The following is an 18,107-nucleotide window of genomic DNA, read 5'->3' on the forward strand; positions in this document are numbered from 1 at the left end:
AACAGTGGGTACAAAGGCACTGAGGCAAGAGCATGTCTGGTGTGTTGGAGGAACAGCAGTGAGTCCAGCCTAGCCGGAGCAGAGTTAGCAAGGGAGAGAGCGCCAGGAAAGAGGCAGAGACAGAACACGCGGGCCATGTGGGTCAACGTAAGGATGGATAGTACCAGCGAAACGAGAGCCATTGCCGGGTTTTGAGGTGGAGACACAGGATTTGCACATGTGTTTCCATAGGATCCCTCTGGCTTCTGAGTAATGAAGAGACCGTGTGTGGGAAGGGTGGTGAGGGGCAGGGGTGAGGCAGGAGCACTGCTGGGGGCTCTTAGTATTAAGGCAATCCAGGTGAAAGATGATGGGAGCTTAGACCAGGGTGGCACCTGGGGAGATGGTGAGCAATAGTGGATTCTGGTTATATTTTGAAGGTAGAGCCAAGGAATGGGATTTGCTGACAGACTGGACATGCAGTGGGGTGAAAAGCGAGGAGTCAGAGGTGATCAAGAGGGAACATGTCTTGGGACAGGCACTGTGGTATGAACTGGAGAGAGTTCAAGTGCCTAGGGACTCAAGAGTTAGACTGAGGGGCGCCTGGGTGGCTCAGTCGTTAAGTGTCTGCCTTCGGCTCAGGTCATGATCCCAGGGTCCTGGGATGGAGTCCCACATCGGGCTCCCTGCTCGGCAGGAAGCCTGCTTCTCCCTCAGCCTGCCACTCCCCCTGCTTGTGTTCCCTCTCTCGCTGTCTCTCTCTCTGTTAATAAATAAAATCTTAAAAAAAAAAAGAGAGTTAGACTGAGCTACACTCCTGCCCTTATCAGCTGTGTGGCCTTGGGCGAGTTGTTTGCCATCTCTGAACCCAGGTTCCCTCGCCTGCAGAAACTTACAGGGCTGTTGTGAAGATTTAATGAGGAGAGGGATATAAAACCCCAGGTTCCACAACTGGCTCAGAGTAGGTGCTCCCTGAGCACTTGCCCCCTTGTCCCTCCCTTTCTGAGGAAGTTGGAGAAGCTTCGAAGCAGAGCCAAGATTAGGGATTGTAAAGGAGTGGGGTTTTGTTAGGTGGGAAGGGGGTGGGGCGCCTGGATGACTCAGTAGGTACAGCTTCTGACTTGATCTCGGGACCGTGAGTTCGAGCCCCACGCTGCGGGTAGAGTTTACTTTAAAAAATAGAGGGACAAAGGAGCTCATTCTTCACAACAAGCTGGGGGCATGGGGAATGAAGCCAATGGCCAGGCAGGCCTTAGTGGAAGTCCTGGGGTGGGAAAGGCTGCAGGACGACAGGGAGCACTCCAGCATGGAGAGAGTTTAAGGAAAAGAAAGTCGCGTGCAAAGAAGGGGGCCCTAACAGTGAGGTGTGAAGGGATGGGAGGCTAACGTCCCGCCTCCTTGGTTCTGCCTTGGGCCACCCTTGGCCCAGAGGACCTTTGAAACCTTCTCGGTTACGGGACTAAGCTGGCCCTAACTATGGCATACAAATTCCCAGCACGGCGAGGGGTTGACTGAGCTCCGTGCTCTGAGGAGTCACACAACAAACATCTGGCTTGGCCACCAGCCAAGACAGCACCCCCCCCCCAACTCTGGCCGTATACTCACTGATTGTGAACATATGGCCCCCAAGGAGGGGGTTTTCCAAAAGGCCTCAAGAGCTCTCTTTGCCTTCTGGCCTGAATCACTCCACTAGGGCCCCCTTACGGACTTACTTCTTGCACAAAAGCACGAATTCCTCTTACATGGGACAAATAGGCCCATGCCAAAGAACTCCCCCCCAGAACCATGAGACATCCAATCCCTCCTCTTAACGGGAGTCTCCGACAGCAACTGCCTGGGTTCCCATCCAGTTCCATGTCTGTTCTTGATCTCTCTGAGCCTTATTTTCCACCTCCACAAAGAAGGATATAAATGATACCTCCTTTGCAGGCTTGATGAAAGGCTCTAATGGAATTATCTGAGACGGTGACTCAGAGGCTTTAAGTACTGAAAAGAGTCGATTGACCCCCGCCCCCGACTCCACACTTAACGCTACCAATTATCATTAGGTGATTCAGTGTAAAAATTGTACCAAACTGTAAAAAGGGGAAGAAAGTCCAACCAAGCTCTGATTTTTCCGGTGATGACTACTTTGATGGCGACCTTTGAAATATCAACTGTCATATTCTCTCCCCACTTGTGTTGTTGTTCCCGCCTTTTGAATGCCCTAAGCATGTTTATTGAGCAATTGGGCCCCGGAGGATATGGATTTGGAAACTGTAATAGGTCAGACACATTCTTCTTGGCCAAGAGCAGCTAACATTCAATAGAGTTTACTACCTGCCAGGGAACGTTCTAGTTCATTTTATCCTCAAAACAAACCCTGTGAGGTTGGGATAATTATTACCCCCTTTTGCAGATGGGAGAGGTAAGAACCAGGGCAGTGAATTGATTTGCCCACTGTCAAACAGCGGGCGAATGCTGGCAGAGGTCTTGAACACAGGCAGTCTTGCTGCAAAGGCCCTATGCTTAATCACGACGCTGTACCTGTCTCTCCAAACTTGGATCGAACCCTGTGAGGGGCACGGGGATCGGCTGAGGGGGTGGTATTGGCTCTCAGGAGCCCCTGCCCTGGGTAGAGAGGCAGCCCCAAGCCCTCATCCTCACTGAAAATTACATGGATGCCCAAATTGGCAATGGGGCTGCCCAGTACCCCTCTTTGGGGAGGCATCTCTAGGTGAGAGGATTGAACTCAATACCTTCCAAAGGTCCCTTCCATTCATAGAGTTGAAGTCCCAACTCCGTCTCAGGCTTACCAGCTTTCTCCTCCCAGAAGAGCAATCAGACCCTCTGCGGTGCCTTACGGAGCCTTTTCACTCGTCCTCCCGCAAACGGTGGTGCCCATCTGCCCTTGCCTTTCTCACCCTGCACACCCGGGAGACCTCATCCCTCCACAACTGGAATCGCCTTCTTTATCCTGACGCTTGGTCCAGATCCCTTCTCTGAACTCTAGAACCATCTCTCCAGCTTAGTGTCTCTCGGGACCTAGCGCTCCACCTGCAGTGTGAACTCAGTGGGTGTCTTCTTCCTCAGAACCTCTTCCTCCTTCCGTGTTCCTTTCTCTTCTTCTCGAGAAATGGCTCCACCATTTATCCATCTGCTTAAGCCAGAACCCCGGGAGTCATCCTCAAGTTTTCTTTGCCTTCACTCCCCGTATCCCATCAGGCACCAGGGCCTGTCAATGTTACCTCCTACCTATCTCGTGAATCTTCTCCCTTCTCTCCATCCCCACCGCTTCCTCCCTAGTCCAAGCCACAACCATCAGAGAGATGAAGTAAAAGGCAAAAGCCTTCCCCCTGCCCTCCCTGTCTCTATTCTCCCCCTTCCAATCCATCCTTCACCCCACAGCCAGGGTGAGGTTTTTTTTTTTTTATTTTATCTGTTTATTTGAGACAGAGAACGCGAGCGTGCACTAGCAGGGGGAGGGGCAGAGGGAGAGGGAGAAGCAGACTCCCCACTGAGCGGGGAACCCCATGTGGGGATTGATCCCAGGACCCTGAGATCATGACCTGAGCCGAAGGCAGACGCTTCACCGACTGAGCCACCCAGGTGCCCCCGAGGGCGAGTTCTTTAAAACAAAATCTGGGTGTTTCCTCCTTGCCCAAAGCCCTCTGATTTCTTTATTTCTCTTAGGATTAAGTCAAAATTCCTATACAGCTCTGAGGAAGCCCTGTGCTATTAAGCAAGCCATTTTCCAGGATGGGCCCTGGAGTTTGTATTAAACTTCAGTCCTGATGCCAAACCAGCCACATAACAGCCAGTGTGACTTTTGGTCCACTCTTCACCTCTCTGACCCGCAAGTCTCTCACCTGCGCAGTAGGACAGAACAGTTCCTACACGGTAGGATGGTAGGTGAGGCTGCTGAGCTCTGTGCCCCACACCGAGGCGCTTTAATCACTCACTGTTAGTTAGATCAGAGAAGTATAAAGTCATCGGTACCAGCCATATACATTATTATTGATTTAATCAACTAATGATTAATAATCATGATTCATGACATCATGGATCTTGTTAAATTGTACTATACATTATGATTATATTAATTTGGCCTTTATGATTATCTCTCCAGCCACACTTCTCACGACCCCCCCACCTCTCTTCCCTTGCCTTTCGTTGTCACACACTCCCCCCACCCCCCGCCCCAGTTTTCTCACTCTGTCTCCTTGTTAAGTTTTTCTCTCCCAATCCTCATTGCTCCAACCTCTTTTTGTATTGCTAAGTCCCTTCCAGTATCAGTTCAGGCATTGATTTCTCTGGGCAACCTGCTCAGACCCCCCCCCCAACCACTGTAGATGGCTCTTCCATGGGCCCCCAGGGCACCCTGTGCTCCCTTTTTAGAGCTTCTATCATACCGTATTTGTAAGTCTCTCTGCAGTTTTGCTTTCCGCGGTTTCAGTGACCCAAGGTCAACCATGGTCCAGAAGCAGATGGTCCTCTTTCTGACATAGCATCAGAAGGGCAAGAGGAGCTTAATGCTACGTCACAGTGCTTACGTCATTCCCCTCACTTCATCTCATCATGCAGGCATTTTATCATCTCACATCATCTCAAGAAGAGGAAGAGTGAGTATAGTACAAGAAGATATTTCGGGAGACAGAGACCGCATTCACATAACATTTATCACAGAATTTTGTCATAATTGTTCTATTTATTCATTGTTGTTAATCTCTTACTGTGTCCCTTTATTTTTATTTATTTATTTATTTATTATTTATTTATTTATTTTGGTGCAAAATGGTGGTTTTATTAAAGCACGGGGACAGGACCCGTGGGCAGAAAGAGCTGCTGTCCTGTGTCTCTTTATGAATTAAACGTTATCATAGGTGCATGTAGGAGAAAACATCGTATATATAGGGCTCAGTATTATCTTAGGTTTCAGGTATCCACTGGGGGTCTCGGAACATATCCCCGGCAGATAAGGAGAGAATAGGGGCGCCTGGGTGGCTCAGTCGTTAAGCTTCTGCCTTCAGCTCAGGTCATGATCCCAGGGTCCTGGAATCGAGCCCCATGTCGGGCTCCCTGTTCAGCGGGGATCCTGCTTCTCCCTCTCCCTCTGTCTGCCGCTCCCCCCTGCTTGTGCTCCCTCTCTCTGACAAATAAATAAAAATCTAAAAAAAAAGATAGGGTGGGACTACTGTATTTACTTGTTTGTCACACTCCTGTAATTAGGCCATCAGCTTGGTGAGGAGCTCTGTGTCTTATTCACCACTATATCTCATGCTCTTAGCACTCTTGAGCATATAGTAGTCGTCCAATAAATGTTTGCTGAATGAACAAGAGACCAGCCTGGCTGCAATCCTCCCCCATGAGGCCCCCTCACTCCCTTCAGGGGGCTCAAGGCCCTGAGCCAAAACTCTTCAAAGCTAAAAGCTGCTAACTGAGAGCACAGAATCAGAATGAACCAAAGCGGGTGGTTTAACCAACTGGTCACTGCAAGAACTTTCTGTCTCTGCCCTAGGGGTATTTCTCTCCTTGGGTTCATAACCATCTCATGCTCTGTGGGCCTAGTGAAGGTGTGTGTATTAATGTGTGGGGGGGGGTGGGGGGGAGGTTAAGGGCAAGTTGACTCACCTCAAAAATGAAGGTCAAATGAAATGAACTTCATTTTAGTCATCTGTAAAATGATGACTAGGGTCCACCTGGTGGGGTCATCACGGAGATTCACTGAGGTGACCCACGGAGGTGCTTTGTAAACTGTAAAAGACCCCATGTAGCGCTGCATGATGATCACACACAGAAAATATGTTGCTCTTTGGCTCAAGTCTTTTCAAGATCCCATGTACACAAGGGCCCTCCTGCTTATACAGCATTATCTTTAACAATCAGGTTACAACTGATTGACATTATCACTTTCTTTATATTTGGCAGACCTCCAGCCTGTGGCAACATGCTGGTCACCAGAGAGACCCGAGAAGCACCCTTGTCTCATCAGTACCACTCTTACAAACCAACCCTTAAAGTGGATTATTTTGCAGATGGCGGCTTTCATCTATTCAATGTTGATTCTATTAGTTCTAATTTCAGAAGGTGACATTTTCTGACCTTGTCCCCTTAAGCACAAGCAAAAACTTTGGCTTCCTTCTTTTTTTTTTTTGGAAGTGAAAATGTACAAGGCGTACTTGGGGAAACAGTGAGGAAATAAGACAGATGGAGGAGAGGGTTTGTTGGGGAACTGCAGGATATACCTCTTCCTCCATTCATTCATTCATTCATTTGTTCAGCACCCACAACATGCCAGTAACTGGGCTAGATAGTGGGGATTACGGTGGGGAGCAAGATTAGCCTTATGGACCTCACAGGCTCTTGAGGGAGACAGACAATTAAATAGACACATTTTTTAAAGTAAGCTCTATTCCCAATGTGGGACTTGACCTCACGATCCTGAGATCAAGAGTCCCGTGCTCCACCAACTGAGCCAGCCTGGTGCCCCTAAATAGGCCATTTTAATACACTGTGGTAGATTTTAGGATGGGAAGAACAGAGAAACGGAGTATTGAGGGCCCCTGACCTTCCCAGAAGTGTCCCAGAGGAAGCAGCTTCTCAGCTGAGACCTGAAGGATGGCTGAGAGTGGAAAAAGTTCCTGGAAGAAAAAAGGGTCAAAAGGATATGAAGAGAGGGGCACCTGGGTGGCTCAGTCGGTTAGGTGTCCGACTCTTGTCAGCTCAGGTCATGATGTCAGAGTCGTGACATGGAGCCCCACGTCGGGCTCCGTGGTCAACGCAGTGTCCGCTTGAGATTCTCTCTCTCCCTCTCCCTCTGCCCCTCCCACTGCTCGTGCCAAGTAAATAAATAAATAAGTAAATAGATAAATCTTAAGGAAAAAAACAAAGAATATGAAGAGAGATGGGAACAATGTAAATTTGAAGGCCTACGAGAAAATCGGGGACTACAGAAACAGAAGCACTGTGGGGGTGGGAGGGAGAAAAAAAGGATGAGTTCTAAAAACAAGCTAAGTTTGAGAGGTTTGGGGACCATCCAAGAGGAGATGTCCAGCGGGCAGGTGACTATGAGGGTCTGATGGTCCAAGAAAGAGGTGGTGATTGGAGACCTGGGATTTGGGAGATACTGTGTTGTTCTATCAAGAAAACAGCTTAAGACCACAATGGGGACGGCTTGCAAAGATCCCCCGGGGAATTTGGACCTGATTGTATAGGCAGTGCTTTTTTTTTTTTTTTTTGAATTTTAAAAAAAGATTTTATTTATTGCTTATTTGAGAGAGAGCACGTGCACAAGCAGGGGGAGGGGCAGAGGGAGAAGCAGGCTTCCCGCCGAGCAGGGAGCCCAATGCAGGGCTCGATCCCAGGACCCTGGGACCATGACCTGAGCTGAAGGCAGACGCTTAACGACTGAGCCAACCAGGCGCCCCGAACAAGAGGTTTTGAAGAGGAAGTGACAGAATTCAAGCTGGGCTCTAGGAACTGGGCTGCAGTGTGTGGTGGAGAGACTTGGGTGGAAGGAGAGGAAGTCGGCGCCCCCCCAACCACTGTAGATGGCTCTTCCATGGGCCCCCAGGGCACCTCGTGCTCCCTTTTGAGAGCCTCTATCATACGGTATTTGTAAGTCTCTCTGCAGTTTTGCTTTCCGCGGTTTCAGTGACCCAAGGTCAACCATGGTCCAGAAGCAGATGGTCCTCTTTCTGACATAGCATCAGAAGGGCAAGAGGAGCTTAACGCTACGTCACGGTGCTTACGTCAATCCCCTCACTTCATCTCATCACGCAGGCATTTTATCATCTCATGTCATCTCAAGAAGAAGAGGAAGAGTGAGTATAGTACAAGAAGTACTCTATCCCAGGTCCTGGGATCGAGCCCCGCGTCGGGCTCCCTGCTCGGCGGGAGGCCTGCTTCTCCCTCTCCCACTCCCCCTGCTCATGTTCCCTCTCTCGCTGTGTCTCTCTCTGTCAAATAAATAAAATCTTAAAAAAAAGAAATGTAAAAAATATAAATATTAAAACTCTTTTTAAATGTTATTATATAAACTTCGAAGTAAGCAAATTATATTAAATGCAAAGGTAATAAATACTAAACGCTCATTACTTCCTAATTATTTTACATTTTACTATTATCTCTATGCCCGCGAGCTTATTTATGCCTGTCGTATATATGTGGCGGAAATGCTATATAGTCGTGTGCTACTGTGCATCTCCCCCCCCAGCTCCCTGTTCAGTGACATCACAGTGGTAGCTTGAAATTGGCAAACACTCCTCCCCCTGCTTGTGTTCCTGCTCTCGCTCTCTCTCTCTCTGTCAAATAAATAAAATCTTTTTTTTTTTAAAGATTTTATTTATTTATTTGACAGAGAGAGAGAGACAGCGAGAGAGGGAACACAAGCAGGGGGAGTGGGAGAGGGAGAAGCAGGCTTCCCGCCGAGCAGGGAGCCCGATGCGGGGCTCGATCCCAGGACCCTGGGATCATGACCCGAGCCGAAGGCAGACTCTTAACGACTGAGCCACCCAGGCGCCCCAATAAATAAAATCTTTAAAAAAATAATAGTTTCTAAATATCACCAAGTACGGATTCTGGATATATTTTGAAGGTAGAACCAACGGGATTTTCTAATAAAATTACATGTGGCATGTGAGAAAAGATGAATTAAGGACATGTCCAAAGTGTTTGGCTTGAGTAATTGATAAGACAGTTTGCCATAAGCTGAGATGGGGAAGACTATGGATAGAATTGATTGGCGTGGGTCAGGAGGCACTGGGGAGGATATCATTCTTTCTGTAACGTCTGGTTTAGCAGCAAGAACACGGGATTTGGATATCAAAAAATCAAGATGACTTTTGGGGCGCCTGGGTGGCTCAGTCAGTTAAGCGTCTGCCTTTGGCTCAGGTCAGGATCCCGGGGTCCTGGGATCGAGCCCCGCATTGGGCTCTCTGACTGGAACATGAGGCCCAGCCCACTGAAGGCACAAGGGAAGTAAGCCAAACCCAGTAAAGGTCTGTTTGCTTCAGTCAGTTTCATCTCAATAACCATGTCTGCCTCCCTGTTGAAATGATCTCTAAGGTTCCCTCCAGCTCTAAGATTTTATGAGTCAAACTGGAAGTCTTAGAAAGCCCTACAGAGACACCAGCCATTTTATTTGGAAGCCTGTAGCTCAGTCTGATGATACGCAGGCTGCTTTGGCGACACCCATACGACCTTGTTGTGAGGATGGAAATCTTCCTCACGTTAGGGCTAGTTGCTACTAAAAAAATTCCTGTGTTAGTTTAACAAATAAAAAACAAAATGCATTTAAAATGTTGTTTACTTAAGCACAGTGAAGAAAACAATCAGCGAAACTAAAAGACAACCTACGGAAAGGGAGATATTTGCAAATGACATATCCAATAAAGGGCTAGTATTTTGGATAAAGAACTTACACAACTCAACACCCAAAAAACAAATAATCCGATTAAAAAATGGGCAGAAGACACGAACAGACATTTCTCCACAAAGACATCCAGATGGCCAATAGATACATGAAAAGATGTTCATCATCACTCACCATCGCTCACCATCACGGAAATAGAAATCAAAACTACAGTGAGCTATCACCTCACACCTGTCAGAATGGCTAAAATCAACAACACAGGAAACAACAGGTGTTGGTGAGGCTGTGATGAAAAAGGAAGCCTCGTGCACTGTGGGTGGGAATGCAAGCTGGTGCAGCCACTCTGGAAAACAGTAAGGAGGTTCCTCAAAAAATTAAAAATAGAACTACCCTGGGGCACCTGGGTGGCTCGGTCAGTTGCATGTCTGCCTTCAGCTCAGGTCATGGTCCCAGGGTCCTGGGATCGAGCCCCGCACCGGGCTCCCTGCTCAGCCGGGAGTCTGCTTCTCCCTCTCCCACTCCCCCTGCTTGTGTTCCCTCTCTCTCTGTCAAATAAATAAATAAAATCTTTAAAAAAAATAGAACTACCCTACAATCTAGCAATCGAACTATTGGGTCTTTACCCAAAAAATACAAAAACACTAATTCAAAGGGATACATGCAGCCCTAGGCTTATAGCAGGATTATTTACAATGGCCAAGACACGGAAGCAGCCCAAGTGTTCGTCGATTGATGAATGGATAAAGATGTGGTGTGTGGAATTGTTGAATCACTATATTGTATAACCTGAAACTAATATAACTCTCGTAACTCATGTTAACTGGAATTAAAAACCTGCAAAAAAAAAAAAGAACTTGTATGTAGAAGCATAAAAAAAAAGCGTTTAAAAATTCCTGGTGATGTAAGGAGACTGCCACCAAACACCCCAAGTCCCCCGTTGTGCAGGACGGCTGGCCGATGAGGCAGCTAGGAAACCACTTAACGTGTGGAAAGAACCAACTGGGAGGCCTCCCATTCCCATTTGCTTTGGTTCCTTAGCTAAAATTCGAGTCATTTCCATCATCTGCTGAGCGAGGAGGGGGGCGCGGCGAGAGAATCCACCAGTATTTAGGGACTCCTGCCCGTGGGCCTTTTGCTGTCGCACTGGCCTATTTTTCAAGGGCACCTTAAGATTACTTCTGGCCTGGCTCATCAGAACGGCCTATCTGGCTGAGCTCCACTCTTGATAAGAGAACCACGATGAAGCAACATGTCTGGCAAGCCCACTTTCACATCCCTGTCCGACGTGCTTTAGTTGGACCCTGTCCTTGCAGAAATTCCCTTTCTCCTGCTTAAGCTGAGGTCCGGAGGCCCCAGGTTCTACTGCTCTCAAGCCCCAGCCAGTGGGGCTTTGGAGTCTGCAGTATGAAAGGCAGAGAAGCCTTGTGGGGCCAAATTGACTTGGGAGGCTCCTAGGCCAACCCTCTTTTAGCTGAGTGCTTAGTTCGCGCCTTGCTCCATTGACAAGATCAGCGCTCTGTGGCTCCCGACTCCAGGCCCAGGATCCAGCCCCCGAAGGCGGGGAGTTGGGGTGGGGGGTACGACACTGCAAGCCACATGTTCAGCAGGCCTCCTTCTCTGTGGGACCACAGACCTGGGCACCAGGGAGGACCATCCCCTGTGCCCAGTTAAACATGCAAAGTGACCTTCCCCGGGCTCATCATGCCTCAGATAAAGATGTCCAAAACGGTTTTTGACCCCCAAACCTGTCATGGTGGGATCATTTAGTAAGCTTGAATGGTCTCTGCAACAGGATGTTAAATAAAAGTGGTGAGACACAGAAGGATCTGTAGGATAGTGGTTTTTTTTTTTTTAATTTTTTATTTATTTGATAGAGACACAGTGAGAGGGAACACAAGCAAGGGGAGTGGGAGAGGGAGAAGCAGGCTTCCCGCTGAGCAGGGAGCCTGGCCCCTGGGATCATGACCTGAGCCGAAGGCAGACGTCTAATGACTGAGCCACCCATGCGCCCCTGTAGGATACTGGTTCTTAACACAAGGCAATTTTGCTCCCCAAGAGGGATCTGGCTACGTCTGGAGTCATTTTGGGATCACAACTGGGCAGAACGGGAAGGCACGCTCTCACATGTAGTGGTCAGAGGCCAGGGATGCAGTCTAACATCCCACAATACACAGGACAGCCACCCACAGGTTACCTGGACCAATAGCATAAAGGTTGATCAGCCCTGCTATAGGAGCTAAAGGTGGTTTTTGTTTTGAGAAGACATGTCTTATAGGAGAACAGGAACAAGAGAGCTGACCCTTGTAGCAAGTGAAACAGTCATGAAGACTGGTGGGCAGGGCACCTGGGTGGCTCAATTGGTTAAGCCTCTTGATTTTGGCTCAGGTTCATGATCTCAGGGTCCTGGGACAGAGCCCCAGGGCAGGCTCTGCGCTCAGCAGGGCCTCTGCTTGAGAATTCTTCCTCCTGTCCCACCTCTAATAAAATAAATCTTAAGATCGGTGGGCAAGGGGCACCTGGATGGTTCAGTTGGTGGAGCAACTGACTCTTTGGTTTTGGCGTGTCATGATCCCAGGGTCATGAGATTGAGCCAGGTACTGGGCTCCATGCTCAGCAGGGTCTGCTGGTGATTCTTTCTCTCCCTCTGCCCCTCACCCCTCCCTAAAATTTAATCTTAAAAAAGATTGGTGGGCAAGCCTGACATGAACCTACACACTCCAGGAAGCAGGAACAAGTTGCCTTTCTACAAGAGTTTTGTTCTGCAGTCCCCCGAGGAATGGAGGTGCGCATGGCGGTGGCAGCTGGAGACAGTTAAGTCCGAGGAAGTGCGCAGCTTTGTACTATCAAGAGCCCAGACATTTATGACCATGTCCACAGCCGGAGATTTCCACTCTGGGTGAGATCAAGCTGGGCAAGAATGGGAAAAACAGATGAGCCAGTGCAATGAAGACCGGAGGAAGGAGGGCACTGGATTTTTGCTCTTTAAGTGAAGAAGAGTCAATAGGACAGAGGAGTTCTTGGCCAAAACTCTGGGCCGCCCGGCTCTCTCCGCTCCTGGGTTAGCTGCTGCTCCTCCTTTGTCAAGTCTGGTGTGTTCTCCCTCCCACCACCCAGAGTCCAGTCTAAAAAAAGACACAGGAAGCCCTACATCACAGAGCGCCTAAGCCTGCCCGAGGGGTCGGCCTCCTTTTCACGGTCTAAGTCAAAGAGTAGGCAACTGTAAATGAACACAAAACCCCAACGCAGGCCACAACAAACACCAAAGAGACAATTTATAGCGCCGTAGGACCTTTAATTAAGTACAAAGTCTTCCAATCACGTCACCCAGGGACCATTTTACCCGCTGCTCTGTTTGGCTGCCAGTCTCTTGTCTCTCTCTTCAGCAATGGTGAGTCGGATACCCTTTCCACGGGGAAGAGAAATCCACGGTTTGTTGCCCTGCGGGAGAAAACGAGCAGCATTACAACCCACCACAAGCTAACTCCCATTGGCAGCTTGGCACACGCAGCATCTATAATCTCCCTTAAAGAAACAAGAGGCCTGGAGCACCCGGGTGGCTCAGTTGGTTAAGCGACTGCCTTCGGCTCAGCTCATGATCCTGGAGTCCCTGGATCGAGTCCCGCATCGGGCTCCCTGCTCAGCAGGGGGTCTGCTTCTCCCTCTGACCCTCCCCCCATGTGCTCTCTCTCAAATAAATAAATAAAATCTTAAAAAAAAAAAAAGAAACAAGAGGCCTGAGCGCGTTTAGCAACAGCCAGCCAGTCTTAAGACATTTAGATGCCAGTTTAGCAGAAATATTTACTGCTTGGGCCGCCGGGGTCACCCTATTAAACGTGCTGCCCATACATTAGATGCAAACTGTAACACCCTTCGTAGTTAATGACCTGCAATTATGGAAGCAGCGTCCAAGGCTGACTACTAGCCCCGCCCCCAACCCCACAGGTGCAAATCGAAGAACCTAAGTCCAAATGAGGCATGTTCACTGCATTACTGGCACTTTTCTTTCTTTTTTTTAAAAAAGATTTTATTTATTTATTTGAGAGAGAATGAGAGAGCACACATGAGAGGGGGGAGGGTCAGAGGGAGAAGCAGACGCCCCGCCGAGCAGGGAGCCCGATGCGGGGCTCGATCCCGGACTCCAGGATCATGAGCTGAGCCGAAGGCAGTCGCTGAACCAACTGAGCCACCCAGGCGCCCCATTACTGGCACTTTTCACCAAGCAAGGTGATCAGGTCCCTCCTGGGGATTCTGTGATACTGCAGGAGCCCAGGTTTGCCCTGGCCCCGCTGTGTGTGAGCCCTATCTCAGAAGAGGCTTTACACTATGATCAGAAGAGCCAGCTGGACGCCGTGCTCCCAGCAGTACCTGCGCCCATGGGTTTCCCTGGATTAGGGAAGGCACACCCAGACTTACTTTGCCAATAACAAAAATGTTGGAGAGTCGGGTGGCAAAGCTGTTGCCATTGGCATCTTTCACGTGAACCACATCAAACGAGCCAGGGTGTCTCTCTCTGTTGGTGATCACACCAATTCTTCCCAGGTTGGCACCCCCAGTCACCATACACAGATTACCTAGGGAGAAGAAACAATCTGCTCAGAGCCAGGCACCATGGCAACTCACAACCCGACGTGATGAATGACAAGACATAGGCCTAAACCGGATCAGTCATTTTTCCCATTTGAATTTACTGCTATGGATAGGTTAGCCAAGCAAGGACGCTGAGGGCTCTCTTAGGATTTGCCCCACCCCTCCCCCTCACACCTAAAGACCCACCCAGAATATTCTGAGCATTTGGGCCTCTGGAAATGAACATACTGTACTACACCTGGGTGTTTGTTTCTACCCTCCACCCAAGAGAAACCTGTTCAACCCCTCACACCTCCGCAAAGCCACTCCTCCCAGCCCCCGTTCAGAATACATCCCCATCTCTAACCCTTCCTTACTACCCTCACAAAGCCATGCCGAAATGACACAACGTAAGTTTTACACATTCCCTGCCCATTTCTTCAAATGTCACTTGAGTTGCCCCCTTCCCGATCCCTTACTACATCAAAAGACCTCTAGCTCTGGTTGCTAATTAGGTGCACATCAGAATCACTTAAGAGGGCTCAAGACAAAACCAAACTCTGTACCCAGGCCCAGTACAAGTCCTAATGCTTGATTACATTCGAGAGGGAGAGAGAGAGAGAGAGAGAGAGAGAGAGAGAGAGAGAAGCAAAGAACAGCTCGGACTTTAAAGAAAGTGCCCAGAAACAAAGCGAACGCCCAGGCAGCACTGAGACTGCTTACCAGTATCAAACTTGATGAAATCAGTAATCTTTCCAGTCTCCAAATCAATCTGAATGGTGTCATTCACCTTGATGAGGGGATCAGGGTAGCGGATGGTGCGAGCATCATGAGTCACCAGATGAGGGATTCCTTTTGTCCCCACAAATATCTTTCTCACTTTGCACAACTTATACTGGAAACACAAGTTAGCCACGTTTAGTTTAGCTCACATGCACCCCGCTCCAGAATGTATGAAACCGTTAACTTCGGAACCACAAGTCACTGCGTTAAAAACGCACTTAGCTAAAGGCAACAGCTCTACATAGGAACTGCTCGTTTCCCAAACTACCGAACGGCGTCCTGACTTTACTTCCCACCCTCCATCAATTTCTCTTATGCTGTTCCTCTCCAGGGTAGTCTTCCTGTTAGGGGTTTTCCTGGTACCACACCCCCACCCCCCACGTTCAAGTCCAAGGGATTGAAGGCTTTACAACCTCCAAATCCCACAACAGGGGACTCCATCAGTAAGTGGACTGATCACCCTTCTTTCCCGAGGCTGTTTCAGCCTCACAAGTCCGCCGAATTCGTCCAACCTACCCGCGTCAGCCCCCTACCAAGTGCCTCTTAGCGGCTCCTACCACACAACTGAGTTTTGTCCCACAAATTGCAATTGCATTACCAGTTCCCCAATCAACAAACATTTCACACAAAGCATTTCAACCTTGGACTTTCACTCCCTGACCTCCCCGAAGTAAATCAAATCACCTTGATGCCATTGGACATGCCCTCCGGCCTGCTGATAACAAGGCAGCTAAGGAAATTAGGAGCTGAATCACCCAATTGAATTAACCTTCATTTATAGCCAATAATTCAAGGGGCCTTAAACTTTTGTGTAAAACCACTACAACAAACTGGATTAAATAATCAATGTCTGTAATCTTTTTTTTTTTTTTGGAACTATCTCAAACAAAGGCCCCAAGGATGACCAGTCTCCTCCATTAACACCTTTCCCTTCCCCCAGAGTAAAGCTAGAGCCACAAATGGAGACATGGCAAAGGGCCAATCAGATTGGACTAGTACTGGTTTACTGGTCCCTTATACTTAAAGGACCCATACTTCAGGCACTAATAAATGTTCCTAGAAACCACTCTCCTTGCCTCTAAAAGACAACCTGCAAGCCACTGTTAAACTAGAATTTTTTTCTGCCATAAAACAAGGTGTTAACTTCAAATGGGGATCAATTATTAGATATCCAGCAACGAACTGTGATGCCACTATTAGGACTTTTTTTTTTTTTTTTTAAGATTTATTTATTTATTTGGGTGTGTGTGTGTGTGAGAGAGAGAGAGAGAGAGAGAGAGAGAGAGAGAGAGAGGGAGGGGGGGAGGGAGGGAGGGAAAAGCAGACTCCCCGCCGACACGGCCCTTATCCCAGGACCCCGGGGATCATGACCTGAGCCGAAGGCAGACGCTTAACCTACTGAACCACCCAGACGCCCCTATTAGTAGGACTTTTAATAACATGACATAAAATCGCACACACAGTAGAACCCCACCAAACCGTTACCTGGCTATTTCCAGGTATAAGACTGTTAACTAATCTTAACCTACCGACTTCGCTCCAATGCATCAGCCCACTCACTCCAGGTTCTCAGAACGAAGTAACTTCCCTAATGAAGACCCAGCCTGTTTGAACACTCACCTTGGCCTCCTCAGGTGTAATCCGATGAACCGCAAAGCGACCCTTTGTGTCATAGATCAGACGGAAATTCTCCCCGGTCTTGTCGATGCTGATGACATCTGACATCAAAACAGTAACTAGGGTCACTATACAGCCCCACTACCCCATGCTGAGTAACAACCACGCCACCAGGGGGAAAAAAAAAAATACCCTATGCTTCCCGTTTCAAATACCAACAGGAGCTCCTAAGACTTATGACAGCTAGCTAATCTTTTAATGTTTCAAAACCCTGTTTTTATGACATGTAAAACTTAAAGTGAATTGAAATTCGGTTTTGAGAAATGATTCATATTATTTATAGCCCTATACTAGGTTAGTAAAGAAACTGAAGGGGACGGTCATGCTTTACTTCTGCGACTGATTAAAAAACCCACCAATATTCAATAGGACCACCATTTTGGAGAGGAAGACAAAACCCAAAGGAGCCAGCACTGAATGCCCACCACTAACCACTTACCCATAAAACCAGCAGGGTAGGTTATATCAGTTCGGACCTTGCCATCAATCTTAATAAAACGCTGCATACAGATTTTCTTTACTTCATCTCCTGTTAGGGCATACTTAAGTCTGTTCCTTAGGAAAATGATGAGAGGGAGACATTCCCTCAGCTTATGGGGACCAGTAGATGGGCGAGGGGCCTGTTAAGATGATTAAAACAAAAAATAGCTTGAACTAATGTTGGAATTCACGCAAGCCCACTTCCTGCGTCCTGAGATCCATTAACTAGACACCAGACTGTCCATCAGCCCCCGAATCTGGGTAAACAAGAGGTGGTCAAAACTTGTAAAACTATTCCAGACCAGAAAGCTTTATAGCATTTTCCCCTTTCAGAGGTCCAGGCGCGTTAGGAAAATTTCAGTTCGGAGTCCATCTAAGTGTACCATACGGTATGTGGAATAAACGAGACAGAGCTGTTAAGAGCGAGGTGGGGTGCAGCTAGGTAGCACAAGGCCTTCAAAAGCAGAGGAAGACAAGAACCCTCTTCCCATAGCCCTGTGCCCAAGTAACTTATGGATACAGCAATCAGGCATGTCTGGTACATAAACGAGTATAAAATAGGTCGCCTGAACGTGTCCCGTAAGGTACTTACAACTTATAACGTATGCTCACAATAGGATACTTACAAACACACCAGTCAGTTTATCCAGCATCCAATGCTTTGGAGCTGCTACACGCTTCAGATGCTTCTTGGGACCACGAGCCTGAAGGAGAATTTCAGGGTTTTAGATTTCGTTGCTGTTAAACCGGTTACAAGTTGTTTCAAGAACAGCTTAGGAATTCTATCAACTTCTTCAAAGAACGGACTCTCCGTTTCCTCTCCAGCAAAACGTGTACAGCGTTAAAAAGTGTGGGGCGGTGACAAACGCATACAGTTATCTAACAAATACTATATGCTCCGACGACTACAACCACCCCCCTCCACTGGACAGAGATCACTAATTACCGTCTTCGAGGACTGTTCGAAGTATTTTCAAAAAGTTACCGCTTAAAAGCGTGTCCGCTTCTCGAGGCGGTTTTTCCCTAAGAAACTAGTCTGCCGAAATGGCCGGGGGTTGGATCTTGGGGCACCGGGACGAGCCAGCACCAGAAACGGGCAAGAGCCCAATCTGTGCGGCTACTGGTTAATCAGTTACATAGAAAAGTTTCTCCCAACTTCACCACCTCGTTACAAAGTGTCTGCTGCGAGATTCACCTGCCCTCACAGCAAAACCACGTGCCAGGCGCTGTTCCCTCGTACTCTAAAGCCACACGCTGAGAGCCGCTTTCA

At 48.2% G+C, this 18,107-nt stretch overlaps 2 protein-coding genes across 3 annotated transcripts in view; one reads left to right on the plus strand and one right to left on the minus strand.

Annotated features, from left to right (window-relative positions):
- The window catches only part of LOC116629013 (peptidyl-prolyl cis-trans isomerase NIMA-interacting 4), a 51,070-nt gene extending 45,094 nt beyond the window's left edge, over nt 1–5,976 (plus strand). The window contains exon 4 of the mRNA XM_032399305.1: nt 5,887–5,976. Within this exon, the coding sequence (XP_032255196.1) occupies nt 5,887–5,976 (90 nt within the window). The remainder of the gene's footprint in view (nt 1–5,886) is intronic.
- A 6,629-nt stretch (nt 5,977–12,605) lies between these two features.
- Nucleotides 12,606–17,570, minus strand: LOC116629010 (40S ribosomal protein S4, X isoform). Of its 2 annotated transcripts, none has more exons than XM_032399300.1 (6): nt 17,464–17,570; nt 16,797–16,977; nt 16,301–16,398; nt 14,621–14,792; nt 13,745–13,902; nt 12,606–12,769 (listed from the first exon to the last, which is right to left on the minus strand). In XM_032399300.1, the coding sequence occupies exons 1-6, from the start codon at nt 17,488–17,490 to the stop codon at nt 12,668–12,670; spliced, it is 738 nt and encodes a 245-aa protein (XP_032255191.1). In that variant the 5' UTR covers nt 17,491–17,570; the 3' UTR covers nt 12,606–12,667. The 2 variants fall into 2 exon arrangements, with proteins under 2 accessions (XP_032255191.1, XP_032255192.1); XM_032399301.1 differs by having other exon boundaries at nt 16,797–16,912; nt 17,464–17,541.
- Between the last annotated feature and the right edge of the window lie 537 nt (nt 17,571–18,107).

Source organism: Phoca vitulina, unplaced genomic scaffold, assembly GCF_004348235.1.
Source record: "Phoca vitulina isolate PV1807 unplaced genomic scaffold, GSC_HSeal_1.0 scaffold174, whole genome shotgun sequence".
NCBI lineage: Eukaryota > Metazoa > Chordata > Mammalia > Carnivora > Phocidae > Phoca > Phoca vitulina.